At 40.1% G+C, this 17,099-nt stretch overlaps 2 protein-coding genes across 3 annotated transcripts in view; both read right to left on the reverse strand.

The window, feature by feature from the left end:
* The window catches only part of LOC101855904, a 6,778-nt gene extending 3,775 nt beyond the window's left edge, over positions 1–3,003 (reverse strand). Inside the window, exons 1-2 of the mRNA XM_005109195.3 lie at positions 2,916–3,003; positions 935–1,150 (exon numbers count right to left, since the gene is read on the reverse strand). Coding sequence (XP_005109252.2) covers positions 935–1,150; positions 2,916–2,974 — 275 coding nt within the window. The 5' untranslated portion in view covers positions 2,975–3,003. The remainder of the gene's footprint in view (positions 1–934; positions 1,151–2,915) is intronic.
* A 4,441-nt stretch (positions 3,004–7,444) lies between these two features.
* Positions 7,445–17,099, reverse strand: part of LOC101857981 (probable aquaporin TIP3-2) — a 13,683-nt gene continuing 4,028 nt past the window's right edge. The window contains exons 2-3 of one of the 2 annotated variants that reach the window (XM_013088517.2): positions 12,945–13,100; positions 7,445–8,015 (exon numbers count right to left, since the gene is read on the reverse strand). In XM_013088517.2, the coding sequence (XP_012943971.2) occupies positions 7,979–8,015; positions 12,945–13,100 (193 nt within the window). In that variant the 3' untranslated portion in view covers positions 7,445–7,978. Of the gene's footprint in view, positions 8,016–11,786; positions 13,101–17,099 lie in introns of those variants that run through there. The other variant, XM_013088516.2, reaches the window with a different exon arrangement.

Below are 17,099 nucleotides of genomic sequence, written 5' to 3' on the forward strand. Positions count from 1 at the left end.
TGTGCATGTGTGTGTGTGTGAGTGGGTGTGTGTGGAGGTGTATGTGTGTATGTATGTGTGTGTAGTATGTGTGTGTATGTGTGAGTGAGTGAGTGTGTGTGGGGGTGTATGTGTGTGTGTGTGTGTACGTGTGTGTGTGTGTGTGTGTGTGTGTGTGTGTGTGTGTGTGTGTGTTGGTGGATAATGAAGAGTTCAAATTAAAGACGCTGCCAGGAAATCTGGATTTTTATCTTAGTTTTAAAAAATCTGTTTAAATCCTTGTTGTTGTCATCGTTATTGAGCGACCTACTAGACTTCATGATATGAGCATTGTGAAGGCAGAAAAAATTGGTCTCATGTCAGGAGTGAGAGGAAGTTATTTACGAAATATAAGCACTTCGTTTGGGATCTTTAACGTGCGCAACTTGCACACAGGTCTCCCAGATTTTTCGCCCTTCTCCGAGAGGGCTAGGTGTAGATCTTTCCTACCAGAAGATCAGATGTGTGGCTGTAAGAAGGAGTACAGGAGTAGCCGTAGAAAGGCTGCAGAAAGAGTCAGGAGTCCAGATGAGACGAAAGCAGACGACAGAACATTGCTGGAGAGCAGAAAATGAGGTGAAAGAAAACAATTTTAGAGAAGAAAATGTTTCGGTCGCTACCTGGATTCGAACCCGGGACCTTTGAAAGAGAGGCCAACACCTTAACCTCTAGGCCACGAAAGCTCCCCAAGATTCTTTGCAACGACCTGACACAAATCATGTATACCCAGTGCCCTTTGGCCCGATCGGTTCGGTTTGATAGCCAGATTGAGTACGCAAAGCGGCTATCGTGGCACTAACCGATCGCTCGACTCGTCGCCTAAAAACAAGAGCGTTTGTTTTCAAGCCACAAGTCGGACGATCGGTTGGCGATCAGTTTTTCGATCCACCAAATGGGCATCCCGAGTAAACCTTACTTGAAAGATGGGTTTTTGTCGGCAGCTTCCTGCATCATGGAGAAGAGGGTTCTCTGTGGGCTGCCTGAGAGTTGCATCTCGCTCTCAAAGTAGGGCGCCTGGTGCTGGTTCTTCACCTTGAGCGTGACGGTGATGGGGGGTCCGCACGTGGTGCCACACACAGCAGGCAGGTCCGGGGGGAGGATGGCGCCCTCATTGTCCATTTTGGGATTGAAGCTACCATTGAATAATGCATGAATGATTTAATAAATAAATTACCATTTACTGATATGTTGGGTTACAGTAACAAACGTACATAATAATAATAATGATGATAATAATAATAATAATAATAATAATAATAATAATAATAATAATAATAATAATAATAATAATAATGATAATGATAGTAGTAATAATAATAATGATAATAATAATAATAATAATGATGATGATGATGATGATGATGATGATGATGATGATGATGATGATGATGATGATGATGATGATGGTGATGATGATGATGATATATATTTTTTGAAATACAACAAGGTCTTAACTGTTTTAATACCTTCTTTATACAATGATGATGATGATGATGATAATAAAATAACTTTTTCATAGCGCATACCCCGCTCGACAGCAAGCTCTATGCGCTTTACACTATATCATTGCCCCAGCAGACCCTAGAACACTCAGAGACATTTTCGGTTACCCGGGAAGCACACAGTGCAAGCAGCCGATTAAGCGCCCAAACACTAACAAACTGACAAGATCTTTCGCTGTTTATAAGTGGGTACCCATTCTCACCTGGGTGAAGAGGAGAAAATTAATGTGAAGTGCCTTTCCCAAGGACACAATGTCGGGCACCTTACGGGATTCGAACTCACTACCTTAAGGTTGCGAGTGTAAGAGCCTGACCACTAGGCCATCGACACCACCATGCATGAATACAAATATAAACCTCTAAATTTAAACAAACAAATTAAAAAACATTTAAAAAACCAACTAAATGTACACAATATTACATCAATGCAAGCAATTTCTCAAACATGTCATTGGTGATTACCACTGTGCAGTGTGCGCTTCTTTGAGCGAGGTTACCGTGTCTTGCTCAAGGGCACACATCAGTTATCTTTTACTTTTACTTTTATCCGCCGCTTATACCCTTTTGGGTGTCGCGGGAAGAAAGAGGCGTCTCTCTGCCACCAGCCGGAGAGCTTGGGTCAGGGGTATGCCGTGAGTTGTTAATGTTTCCATGACTCCATCTATCTAGGTCTTTCTCAGTCTCCCTCAAGCTTTGTTGACATCGATTTTTTTTATTTAGGCACGTTTTGCTGGATAGTGTGTTGGTAATCGCATGAGATGTCCGAACCATTTGAACCCCAGTGATAACCCATTTAAATTCTCGTGTGGCCGACAGGTCTTGCTTGACTTTATTTATGAGTTTAAACTCACTACTCACTGGGCCACTGGAGCCCACAGAGTACGTCGTATGAGATTAAAATGTTTGGTATTACTAAAGTGCAAATTTAATGGTAAAAATTCAATAGTAAAAACAGTTATTTACACGTTTGAGTAGTAGGCCTACTATCTACATTTTGGAGCAAAGACCAATGATTGAGAATTCTGCTGGGATCAACGATGAAGAGTAAATGTGTGTATTTTAAATAATTTCTTCGGGTCTCTCATTGTCTGGACATTCTATTAGAATGTGTCTAATGATAAGGTCAGCATCGCATCCGATATAAACATACGCTTTTTCATCTCTCCGCAGGAGGTCTCTTCTGTAACTTACTTCCCGTACACTCCTAGATACTACACATTTCTCGATCGGTAATTTTAAAAAAATATTGTGATTAGCTTCTAAATGCAATGACTGTATTAGCCTTATTCTAATCTTATTCTTGAGTTGGTAATTATAAGATAGCCCAAGAAAACAGATACGTAGGATGAATTCGAGGAAGGGAATGTCTAGAAAGTTTCAGCACGAAGTACTCACCTCTTGCCGTTAGCAAAGCTAACTGCTAAAGCTAAAGCGAGAAAACAGGACCACATCATCTTAACAGGTTGCAGAAACTTGCGTCGACAAAACTGTGAAAAGAAAAAATGGAGGGGGGGGGGAGGATGTCTGAGCTGCACAGAATCACTTCGATGTCTACGCAAACGTATTTGACGGGGATATTCCTCTTCCTTATCTTTATATTACTCCTACGAAATTTTAATAATTTTAATATGATGACCTTAGCTCTAGTAGATCTTTGGAAACACAAATAAAAAAAAAAAGCAAATTGACAGACGGCCAAAACAAACATTTTTTCAACCTTAATACGTCGGTGCTTACCACAACACTCTTAACTTAGAAAAACAAACCGTTCTAAGTACCAAGAAAACACATAACATGTTCAGTGTTTTATCATACACATGGTAAGGTTTAATTGTCAACTCGATAGAACTTTGCAGGGAAAATTTACAATGAATAACTAATTTGAAACAAAAAAAACCTTTTCTAGTTAAACGCTGGTCCGCCAGTCGCTCAAACCTTTCGGTATAGCATAAAAACAATCAACTCGTCTTCTTTCTCTTTGCCTCGGACTTTTTCTTTTTCCATGTTTTCCTCTTTCTATCCCGATTCTTCTCCAAAAATTTCTCCTTTCTCAAATCATGTTCTGTCGTCTGCTTTCGCCTCCACTTTCTATTCCCCCCCCCCCCCTCTCCGTTTGCGCCCCGCCTCCTCTGGGCTCCTGACTCTGCAGCCTGCCTACTGCTTCTCATTGGCTCCTTCTTACTGCAGTGTCTTTCAGCCACACCCGTTGCCTTATGGGGAAAGGGCTAAACATTTTGGAAGTCTCATGATCACGTTGCGCACTTAAAAGATCGGTCAATGGTTCAAAATTGATAAGAGTAGGCTTTGGTCCTCACGTGGACAATATTCAAAATTAATTCCCACAAAAAAACTGAAAATGTTTAATGTGTCCCGTGCGCTCATGTGACCTTGCGTAGTTGCGGGCTCCATAAAACACTTACCAAAACAAAACAAACAAAAGATTATGATATTGATAGAATCGTAGTGATAGAGGTAGTAGTAGAAGAAGTAGTAGCAGAGGAAGAAAAAGTAGTAGTAGTAGTAGTAGTAGTAGTAGTAGTAGTAGTAGTAGTAGTAGTAGTCGTAGTAGTAGTAGTAGTAGTAGTAGAAGTCTTTGTTGTTATTGCTGTTGCTGCTGTTGTTGTTGTCAATAATATAAAAGCTCCCGCTTTCTTGCAAATACAAGACGTATCATAATCATAAAAATTGTGGTGGTGGTGGTGGTGGTGGTGGTAGCGGTAGAGGCAGTAACTTCTTCAAAATGTGTATTGATTTATTTTATCTTCGTGATTTTTGAAAATTTTCATTCAACATACCACATTTCTGCTTGATCATGTTAAGAGAAAGCTGTCAATGCAAGTTAAACTGTTATGGATTCGACACCATACAACACCTAAAATAAGATTACATTTCCGCGGACACATTGCTTTGATGAGCTTAGCATAAACAGATATCTTACCGTGATAAGTCCAGTAGAGGTTCTTTCGTAGTCTGTCTCGGTGATATTCTGAAGTTTCGTTGCTCGAAATGGTTTATAAACTTGCAACATGGAAAATTTATGATATGCGGTCAATCAATTTCATCCTGCCAGCATTGTTTCTTGATGCTGACTTGATTTGCGGGATATTCGTATCATGACATGGAATACATGTCTCGCATTATCGTGCATACGAAGTGTGTTCTTAAGCTAATTGTGTTTTAGCATGGCCAATCTGTTGTTTTTGTTGTGACCTCGTCTACTTCCTACAGCTAAATAATATATTAGTTGCTTAAACAAAATCAGAACCACAAGTAATTCATACAGCAATAATCAATATGGAGGACTCTAATTTTTTAAAGAGAAAAAGAAAAAAGAAAAGGAAACGACAAACAACAGATTTGAAGATACATTGAAACAAGTTAAAATCATGTCTGGTGAAAGTGTTTGTTTAACATTTAAATAAAGCAAGGGTTAGTTTAGGGTGTAGAAAAATTTAGGAAATTGGGCATTTCCACTTTTCTACTTCTTCGTCTCGTGTCGCTCGCCTCTGTGGTTTTGCATGGCTGTATCTCATGCTTCAGGAAAAACGTTTACGTTCTGGATTTTTGTTCCTGCTAATTAATTTGAAAGTGAAAGACAGATCACAGCCTCACACCTGTAGGTTTTTATCTCTTGTACTAAAGATGAGATGACAAACTCCTTTGGTGGGTAAACAATAAGACCCCAGAAAAACTGAACCGGGTGAGAAATGTCGACTTCTTACAATGCCAGTGAAAGTCTGTTGAAGATGAGCCTCTGTCTAGACTGCTTCAAGTGAGGCAGTTTTTGAAAGAAATACATTGAGAAGCAGTGTGGGGAAAAAATAACAAGATGAGAACAGTTCTTGGCGTTAGAAGTGGAAAGCAGGCAGACCACGCACGTCAAATATGGATAAAAGTTCATCGAAGTCTAGGGAAATTAATGTCATGAGGTTGAGGCGAGTAGAGAAAACTCGTAGAGAGAACTACGTGCCAGCTACCATAACCAGAACACTGAATGGCGCTATTTAATTATTGTTTAAACGTGAGGACACGACGTGTTCATGAGAGTGCTTTTTGTTTGTTCATAAGGCCGTTTGACTCTTGTCTGTTGTGTTGTGCTTAGGCTCATCCTCTGTCACGCAGACGATATGACTTTAATTCCTACTCGCGGAAGATACTGCTTCTAAAACATTAAGCTTTTTAACTATCTGACACAGTCCTTGTTTGCCCTACACGCAGAGTTGAAGCTGACGTCTCCTTGTTGTTCATCAAAACTGTGTCTTTTAGGACCTAAGGCATTTACAACGGAATCTCTTTATTCTGAAGCCGCTCTATCATTCAGTTCTTGTCGTCCCAAGCAGAACTATTTTCTCTGCTCTTGTGTGGTGAAAGTGATAGCTTCTCTCCCCTTTAACAACGATTTGTTCCGTTGGGGCACGAGACAGGTGTATTCATTACATCAATTTCCGTCTGTTCCGCCAGATGGGACAGCAAGGTCAGTTTGGGATAGCGTTATTAGAAGGGTGGCTCTCTTCCTCAGTCTAATATTTTTGGGACAAGGTTATGCCATCACCCTCTTTGTTCTCTTGTTGGAGCTAGGGATAATTACCTTGGGTTTCTCAGTTGACAGTGTGATAAATATCACGTTCTGGTTTTTTTTTAACTAACCAGGACAGAGTTCCTTTCCTTTCAGAGAACCACATTTCTTATAAGAAGATGTGTCGGTTAGACCAAAATACCATCGGAATTTCAGAAATTAATTAAAAACTTGGAGGTGGATTGAGTATTGAGACATGTTGTTTTACTTCCAACAGCCGAGGTCCTCAACGTAAACGTGGAGCTAAAGTTTAATACCTGTAGTTTCCTCTGGTGACGGCTGACAATGACATTTCTGTATTCTTTTTCTTTCTTTTTTGTGTTTTCCTCCTTCTGCATGTACTTATTTATGTTTGCTGTTTGGCTATGAGCAACACAGAATAGATATTTCAGAATCAAGGATGATTTGAGTGGCGTTTTTTATCGTACCGGAATGATATCACTCCGTTCATTCTTATGTCAGGGGAACAAATCCCCTTTTTCTTGGCATGACATGTGATGTGTCTAGATGAATTGAACTGTTGATGTGGATGGCTGGTGGGTACTCTGGCGTGGGCTGCTCCTTCTTTCCTATCCAATATCTGTCGTCCTTATTTCTACTCCTCGTTTCTCTCAAGATGGGAGTTGGGAAAAGCAGGCAGAGCAGTTTTCAAACACATGGCCGCAACGAAACGAAAAGGTATCAACCATCTACACAGAAAGAAACAGACCAAGATCTTCTGCCTTCGAACAGAACATAGTAATATGCAGCTCAACTTCCTCTTGTAGAGAATGAAATCTGAGCTTCCCTCAATGTGCCCTTTGTATGATAAGGCATATGAGACTGTGAATCATCACTTTTTCCACTGCACAGCCCTAAATGACATCAGAGCTACACTTTTCCCTCCGCGGAATGTTACAGGAACAGCAGCAAATCTGCATTTGTCACTACATGGCATTGAACAGAAGGGCGAGAGCCCAGCTGAAGCTGGATCGATAACAATAACAACAATACATGGCTTATTTATTTTTTTGCTATTGCCGTAAATTTCAGACTTAAATCAACGCAAAAACGAACTGTGGATGTCTTCATTAACTTGAGGTAGCTTTTCCCATTCTTTCATACACACGCCAACTCATTATTCATCTACTTACTTATCGTTGTGGCAGAGAGACGGAGAAACAGAGAGATAAACACACACACACACACAGAGAGAGAGAGAGAGAGAGAGAGAGAGAGAGAGGGAGAGAGAGAGAGAGAGAGAGACAGACAGACAGACAGACAGACAGACAGACAGACAGACAGACAGACAGACAGATATACAGACAGACAGGGGGGGGACGGGAATCTTTCTGTGTCGCACCTCGAGGACCCTGCCAGTTGATAAGTCAGGTCCTTCTAAGAAATCTGCAGTGAATATAACATTGGAACATACATGTAGATTCAAATGACACAATAAACACCCTTTTTTAAGTTTTAATTTTTGTTTTTAATCACATTATTTTTACGATGTAGATCGCATCATGCAAAGAAATTCTGTGATTATTAATTTCAATAAAAAATAGACCGATACGGCCCATGTGAACTTTGCAGAGAGAATTATTTGCTTTTAACATCTCCACATAAGTTTCTACCGTACTGATATTACGAAAATGTATCCTGCAGAACTGCAGCGAAGTATTTATATCTTGCTTGTCGAGTGAACGTTCTAATTTTTCGAAAGTATACCCTGCAGAACTGCAGCTTGCTTGTGATCCTGCAGTACTGCAGCGAAGTATTTATATCTTGCTTGTGATCCTGCCGAACTGCAGTGAGATTTTTATCTTGCACGCTGTCCAGTAGAACTTTTAGCGAAGTACACATGTATTTATATCTTGCTTGTGGGGTGGATCTCCGCTCCAGGCTACCGAGTCCTCCTATTGTCCGGAAGAACGATTAACCTGAGAAGAAACGTGTGGGCCACTGAGCTGTAGTCATTATTAAAAGTACCATATATGCAGCCTTTTTAAAAAAATAAAAAAACAACTATTTTTACAAGAGAGACCCTCACCCCCCCTCCCCCTCAATCAAAAGAATTTTGTCAATAAAACAACATTTCTTTTAAAGACTATACTGAAGCTACTATCAAGTATTCTTTAAAATGTTGACTTGAGATGTTTGCAAAGAGTTTGTTTTCTTAGCAATGATGTTCCGAGTCTATTTTGTCTCTCGTGTAAAATAGCAAAAACTGCTTTTTAAAAAATGTACTGTATTTTTTACCATGTTTGCAAGCATATATTTGTATGCGATAAGTCGATTGATTAATCGACACACTTTTCGTATTAAGAAAAATTGTGCCTGGTATTGACTGAGCGGCAGAATTAGAGTCAAAGGAACAGGGAGATACGTTACCTGAAGCTCCCAGACCCCCTGCTATGATTATTATTATACAAGTAGTAAATACAGAATATAGTAGTTTCAGAAACTCGAGAGGTTCTATTAAAGTGTTGTGCTTATTGTATTATTCTATATCATAAGATAAGCAAATCTATTGAATACCATTGGCATCAAGTAGATGCCGATTCAGATTTTATCTTTCTAACGATACCTTCATAAACGCCAAATGTCACGCATTCACTAATGTCTGTCACAAACACATACCCAGTCTGTCATTTCAACTAGTGTTACATCTTGCCCTGGTGTTGGTTGAGTTTATTTTCTCTGCACATCACGGTTTTCCATGTTAAACATTAAAAACAATATTATAGACTTGTTTTGACAAAAACAGGTCTCTACTATGTGGCCACGAAAACGTCCATAACGTTCTCTGATTTATAAATGTTTGAGCAGCCGGACAGATGTTACTCTGTGTGTACGTGTGCGTGTGTGTGTATGTGTGTGAGAGAGAGAGTGAGAGAGAAAAGAGAGAGAGAGGAGAGGGAGGGAGAGAGAGAGAGAGAGAGAGAGAGAGAGAGAGAGAGAGAGAGAGAGAGAGAGAGAGAGAGAGAGAGAGAGAGAGAGAGAGAGAAAGAGAAAGGACATGGAAAAAAGGGAGGGGTGGCGTGTGCAGTTCAGACGGACAAACTTTGGCTGCCAGCCAGCCTGTGGGCGATGGTATAATGGCTAGTTTGTTATTTTATACGCTGCTGTTTACCGCGTGAAATATGGGGGAGGGGGAGACATTTACAAACGGTCATTGCTTTACCATTAATATTTTATACAATGTGCTATCATGGTAAAAGTGCTACCCCATCCTTTTTTTTATTGTGTTTGTTCTTTATGTTAAAGCCACACGAGTAATTCGCGAGTCATGAAATTAACGTTGACATGCTGATTCCGAATTATAGTGCAGTCAAAAATTCGTTGCGCAACTTTTCCCCAAACATCTCTTTAACGGGTGCATCAATATTATCCATAATTTGCACAGCAGTTTGTATCAGTTTGTCTTAACGTTATCGTATATTTCCACTACAATTGAGACTAGATTTTAATAAAATTCTTCATAAATTTACATAAAATACTATAAATTTCCTTCACGCTGAAAATGGGATTGTTCCACAGCGCTTCCCACTTCTCACACTCATTTTGTATACGTAGATCTATATGACCGACGTCACAGCTCATCAAAGACACTTTTTAGTGGCAAAACATGTTACAACAAGTTGATTTCATAGAGAACACATTTTTTGCACTAAAAGTTATCGAAAGGTGCGTTCAATAAAGACAGTCACGATTAGAAAAACATGACGGACTTGCTTTTAAAAGCCATGTTGGCCTAGCTGTAAATCTTTTAAAATCTGTAGAAGCCACTTTTTTTGGAATTTATATTAGTATTAACAAATAATTTTCTAGAATACAGTTACCAGGTATTTACAAAAATACTGATCTGTTAAGACAATTTGCCACAAGTCATTGTGCAAATGTAGGAGAGTTTGTGTTTGATAGTTTAAGAAATATTTGACAAAAAGTTGCGCCACGAACATTTGACCTCACTCTTGGTATCATTTTGAATAGCCAAAGCTTCAGACATATTTACGTGAATTATGTCTCCAGCAGGCGGCAGACGGTCTTACAGCAACAATATTAGACTGTGCCTGACTTAAGCAATGAGGGCACGGACAGAAGGACTGGCTCATGATTTCGGCTTCTTTTCTTATCGAACGTGGAGGATGTGCACAATGTCTTCTCTAGTCCACATACTGTCCCTTTCAACAGTACGAGTAAATCGTTTTGAAGCCTGAAAGAGTGAATTGGAACTGTATACTCAGTCTGCTCCTGCAATAGTTTGTTCACTTTTTTATGACCTAGTCTAAAACAAGATAAAATCAAATTGCTCTTTTAAATCGTTTCATATATTTGCATACGGGTTTAAAAGTTGGATGACCAACATAATCTAACCGCCCATTTATAAAGGACACTGCAAACTAAAGTTCTGATACGTGTTCTTCAATGCTAGCTTAAAGAAGATCAAATAAATAATAGGGGATTTACAGCATACACCTAAAACATTACATTTGACATATGTTCCTCGATACAACAATTTATAAGAAGCGTGCTCCAACAGATGGGCGAGTACTCGTGGAGACGTCTTGACAGTCGTGGGGTAAAATCTACAAGCTTAAATTGAAATATGGGACAGTGTTGTGTCACTATCTCATGATGAGCAATTTGTAGGCTAGGTTACTGTAAGTCATTTATTTTAGTGGCCATGTGTATGCACCCGAAGAGTGTTTTAATACAGGGTTCAAATAGAGAAATTTTTGAAATTACAGGATCAATATTTTTTAATATCAATTTTTGTTTGGTCGCTGGCCTGCAAAAGGGTGGAAGCAAAATTAATAAATGAGCCAGAATTTTTTTTTAACGCGGACAGACGAAAGTGAACAAGCCATGCGAATCACGGGGACTGTAATTTAGGCGGTTGTTTTTTCAAACACGGTGGAGAAACAATTCAGTAGGGTTTTCTTCACGGTTGGTCTCCAAGAATTCAAATGTATATAAAAAAGCTCATATTTTAGGAAATAATGAGAGGAAGACATGTATCAAGCTCCGACAGACGGGTGTGTACTTTTCGAGACAAGTGGCGACGTCCAGACTGTCGTACTGTGGAAAGAATGTTTAGGTTTGGCTTTGATACTGTGCATATTGCTCTGGGATGGTGATAGTTTCAATAGTTTCATTTGATCTTGCTTTTTAGTGGAAGCCTGACACGTATACACAATGTCACTTTCAGATACAAGGGAAACCTTTTTGAAGGAAGAGATCCCAATTCCTCGATACGATATAAAGACTTCAAAATTAAATGACTGGGGGGGGGGGGGGGGAGCTCGAATTCGTATTCCGAGCTACCGCGTTAGCCTGATGTGGATATTCCAAGCCCACAGAGCAGCATTTAGATTGATTAGGGAGCAAGGTGTACTGTTAGCTCAGTTGGTATCATACTGAACTGCAAAGCAGATGGTCATGATTTGAATAAAGAACTTGGGTTCTTTTGGGAGAGTTTTTAAGGTTCTTCACCCATTTGGCTAAGTCTACCAGTCATGGGCGTTAATATAGGAGGTCCTGCCTCTTAAATCCCTCTTTTTGAGACAACTCAGACATATTTGGACGCTCCCTGGTCTAAAGACTGAGATACGGGATAAGCTCTTGTTTCTTAGTGGGGATCAAACCCATGCCTGTTGCGTACATGTTGAACAACCTTCAACTGTGATAAGATCCGATGTAAGTAGATGGCATATACTTCGATTGTTTCAGCATTCCTTTTTTCTTCTTTACTTTCTCAACTGGGCTCTGTCCTCTGTCTTCAATATGACCACGTTTGTCTAGAAGAGCGTAGAACTCTTAGAGGAAAAAATCACAATAACTACTCTTTAATCCGGTCATGTTAAAAAAAAATCAAACCTTGCCCTTATCAAGCTAGAATGACTCAGCAAGATTTATGTGAGAGGAGAGAACCTCGGATTTAAAGTTTATTGTCCGTTTCCAACAGAACTGTTACTACTAAGATGGTGGAAAGTCGCAAGACAATGATATCCTCTTGGATGCAAAGTTTAATACTGGTCTTGTTGAGATTCGAACTAGGGTGGCAAGTACCACAGCTGAGGATGGTACCATCATATCAGCGCTTATACAAGGATGGGCTTCATAGAAATGCCTGTCATGTCACTACTTTCTTATTTTCATTTTTTTTTCACAAGTGGTACACAAAAAGACCGTTTAGAATCTTAGTTATACATTGCTTACTTTATTTTTTGACTTTATCTCTGCTGCTATTCCCTAAGATCCGCCAATGTCGCACTAGTTAGCACATCCCGTCAGCAAAGAAATCAGCAGACTTTTGTCTTCACCATAACCCATAACCTCTGCTTCAGTATCATTGCCGAAGTACTTCCTTTTCAGGTGCACAATTAGCCGTGGGAACATGAAAAAGCACCAAGCTTGGAAGAACAAGATTCAGACTGTGCAACCTAAATCGTGCTCTCTTCCTTATCTTGAAAGGCTGAATTCGAGACACTTTGTGGTCAACCAGAATATGTTTGGTCGTTGAACTTTGTCTCAGACAAATCTTTTCCTTTCAACGATCTTGCCCATTGCCTAATGATAATACAAAATCCACACTATAAACAGAATATTCTTTTATGAACATTAGCTTCTGAACAGTCTTCATGGAGGTCGCCATTTTACTTCTGGGTCAGGCACCCAGTCGCTTATAGAGACACATGCAACTTTGAGTGTGAATGAAGACATGAAGAACAGACTTTTTTGTGCTCATAACCATATGGTTAGAAAGCATTAACATTAGTAGCAATTTTCCAAATTCTACAACAAATAAATAAAACCATCATGGCTTAACAGACATTACTTTCCAGCCCACCCCCGGGTATACTAACCTGAAGAAGATCACTGCTAATACGGTACCCAGGATGGGCCCCACCCAGTGGACGTAGTGATATGTCCACACGTCTGAACCCATGCCGTACATCCAAGCGACCATCGCAGGACCGAAGCTCCGAGCTGGGTTGATGGATGGGCCAGACACACGGGATCTGGAGAGGTAACGGAGAACATTACCAGATATTTTTTTTTTCTTAAATGTAATTTATTTGTTTGTTTTGGTAAGTGTTTTACGGCGCATCAGGTCATATGAGCGCGAGAGACACAATCATTTTCAGGTTTTGGTTGGAATTAATTTTAGATTTTGCCCTGGTAGAGGCCGAAGCCTACTCTTATCGATTTTAGACCATCAAGGGATCTTATGATTGCGCAACTTGCACACGAGATCTTCGAGATTTTCGCCCTTATCCGAGAATGCTAGGCGTTAGATCTTACCAACCCTACGATCAGGACTGTGGCTGAAAGACACAGTAAGAAGGAGCCAGGAGCAGCTGTAGGGAGAGTGAAGAACCCAGGGTAGGGGAAGGGTGGGGGTGTGGGAGAAAGTGAAGTTTGAAGCACATAGCAGAACATGACCAGAGAGCAGGAAAGGAGGGGAAAAGAGAACATTTTAGAGAAGAAAATTTTCCATGGCTGTCCGGTTACGAACCCGGGGCCATTGCATGAGGGGCGAACACCGTACCTCCAGAGCACGAGAGCCCCCTAGGCAATTTATAAGATTTAACTTTAAAGAGCCTCATGACACACTTTAACAACTGAACAGAGTTTTAAAAAGGAGAAAAAAGACGTTACATGAATAATTCGCCTGCCAACTTCCATTTATCAGGTTATAATATAATATGAGACATGAACGAAGCACTATCAAACGGTTAATCAAGAAGGAGCGCCAACTAAGTTGGGTGAGAACAAAGAAACTCTGCCAACAGCCTGAGTGCGAGACAGCGCTGTCGGGAATGCGAACAAAAATCATCGACATCGTAGTCCTGTATGAGACAAACTAATCTAACTGTCCTCTCTAAACTGGTTCAAGGATATTATACCGAGTCATTTTTGCCTGTGTCAATTATGATCTCCATGACCCTATTCGAATGAATTAAATGTTAGGTAACATAATGTGTAAGCTGAAATCGTTGGCTGTATCGTGTGAGTTGTTTTGATAACGTTGATCAACTAAGATTTTGCCACTTGGCAAACAGTAAAGTTACTTTGCGTAATCCCAGGATTACTACATGTATTTTATTTATTTCATTTTTTTCGGTAAGTGTTTTACGCGCTCGCAACTGCATAAGGTCATATGAGCGCGAGGGACAAACAGACATTTTCTGTTGGTAGGACATTTTTGAATTTCCAACATCAGAACATCATCATCGCCAACATAAATAACCATCCTCATGATCGCCATCACAATTACCATTACCGTCACCGTCATCATCATCATCATCATCATCATCATCATCATCATCATCATCATCATCATCATCATCATCATCATCATCATCATCATCATCATCATCATCATTATCATTACCGACTTATCAATCCCCCTTTCCCTTTTTTCGTTTCTCTCGAAAGCATAACAATTTGTACCATGTCTGTACATTCATGCGTAACCAACAAATACGGGCAGCAAAATTAGGACACGGGACAACGAAAAAAGAAAAAAAAAGAAAAAGGTGGGGGAGGGGGGGGGGGGCAGAAAGTGGAGATGAAAGCAGACGACAGTTCATTGTTAGAGTGCAGGGAAGTATGCGAAAAGATAACATTTTAGAGAAGAAAATTTTCCGTCGCTATCCGGATTCGAAGCCGGGACCTATTGAATGAGAGGCGAACCTCTAGGCCACAATACCCCCCCCCCCCCTAGGATCATAAAATATAAGTTGTGTTTGCATAACTCAATGTAGGCAATTAATAGTTCTTACACATTGATATGGATGGACTCTTTTTAAAACATTAGGGCCCAGAAATCACATTTGAAAACCAACTTTTCGGTGTGAGACTGTAGCAAATCTTGATCCTAAAACTGTCTCCATAATAAATCCCAAGTACATTAATCAGAACAGTTTAATTATCTCGGAAGGTGGCTGTTACTTTATTGCGGGCCACACACGACACAGGATGTCATTGGGATCTGCGACCAGAAGGCGATCCTCTGGCCGCCTTGAGGCCGCCTTGGGTTTTGTCTTGAGGCTCCCTGAGGTGACCTGGGACAAGTGCACCCTCACTGCACAGGCCAGGACTGTGCAAACCTAGTGCATTCCATTGTAGCGACTAACCAGGTTAAAATTTCTCCGGCGAGTTCAGAAATAGGTCTATGAAAAAGAAGCAAAAGAGACTGGTCCAAAAGTGGCTTTTCCATAGGTTTAAACACACACACACACACACACACACACACACACACACACACACACACACACACACACACACACACACACATACATACACACATACAACAACAACAACAACAACAACAACAACAACAACAACAACAACAACAACAACAATTTGCTTCTTGAATTGATGGATTGTTCTTCAGACTACCGGAATTACATGTATTTAAGAATGGATATACACCTATAGCTGCACAATATGAGTTCCCTGATAGACAGACAGAATACCATGATGAGAGAGGCAATTTTGCGACGCGGTAGATTGACTGCAACAGGCAGATCAAAGGAGGATCTTTTGTAATGACATTGTTCTTATCAGCATTTGCGTCAAAGTTTTTCTCGTAACTAGCGAGTACTCATATGCTTTGTCTTTGAGTCGTCTGTTGTTATACTCTTTGCCCTTAATTTCTCAAAAGCATTGATGTTTTTTGTCATCGATAAAGTCCGAAACAGTGTCTCTTGACGACGTTACCAGTTTCTTTCATTAGCACACCCACTCAGACCGCTGGTCTCATGGAAATTTCAGGCGAGGACAGAATTCAGACACGCGTTGTTTAGTCTTTGCATAAACCGGGCATTGTTTTGCTTTCGGCCTGCGCGCGCAGTCCAATTGAGGCAGGGCCTTAAGGACGTCCTGTGTTGTGTGCGACCCGCTTATGACAATGAGTATAAACAGTGAGAGATTCCGCAACACATCAAACAGTAACTTATCACGGGACGGCCACTAGTCCAGTAATGTTTATGTTAATCACCACATGACGCAAGTCAAATGAATTAAATGTTATACGCGGTACCCACTACGGGTGGATCGTCCAAAACAAACGTGCTTGTTTCCAGTTTCAGGCGACCGAGTCTGGCGATCGGTCGATCCCATCAGTAGCGGGCCGCCCGTATTAGGTAACTACTGGATCTAACACGTGTAAGCTGATACAGCTGACTGCAATGTGTGGGTTTGTTTTTAATAATGCTGGTCAACAAAGATTTTGGCACTTGGCAAACAGTTAAGTCATTTTGTGTTTTCTCGCACTCTGATTTTCAATCTGAAAACGTTTTTTTCAAAATCACAGGAGGTTGGGTTTTTTTAGACGTTGGCCATTCATATTATTCTTTTGTTTTACCTTGTAATATTTAATTTGTAGAACAGGTTACATGTGGCAAATCTACTTCACAAGATCGTCGCAAGAAACTATCAGACACTGTCAAACTTGCATACACAATATCTCGAATGTACGAGTGAAATTGGGGATATTTTTGGCCTCTGGAAAAAACCGACTTGATGCGCACGAATGACATGTCGTGAATGAACAGTTCACCACCCTGACTGTCACTTTTTGCAGGAGGAATACTGTTGGCTTCTTAAAAAGTACAGGTCGAATATTGCATTATACACAGAGTGTATGACGAAGAAAATCATGCAACCCTTCCACCTGTAGGCCCGTTTGATGAAAGAAATATTATTAGCGATTAATATGCCAATAGCGCAGCCGAAGATGGTGGATTTGAAGCACAAATTCATAAAAAGAAGTGCTGATTATGACTTAGTCAGAGTCTGTCATTGTCCAAAGAAAAGACAAATTATATGAATACATCAAGAGAATCTCAAACGGAAAGTTAATTTAAAAAACTGTGTTTTTATAAGCTGAAACCCGCGGTAGCAAGCAAGGTCCAAAACATCTCTACGTCTTTGGATATTACATTTCATCATCGGATGAACTTTGATTATTGTTGCTTATTACTATTATTATATAATAATAATAATAATAG

The sequence above is a fragment of the Aplysia californica genome, unplaced genomic scaffold (genome assembly GCF_000002075.1).
Source record: "Aplysia californica isolate F4 #8 unplaced genomic scaffold, AplCal3.0 scaffold00755, whole genome shotgun sequence".
Lineage (NCBI taxonomy): Eukaryota > Metazoa > Mollusca > Gastropoda > Aplysiida > Aplysiidae > Aplysia > Aplysia californica.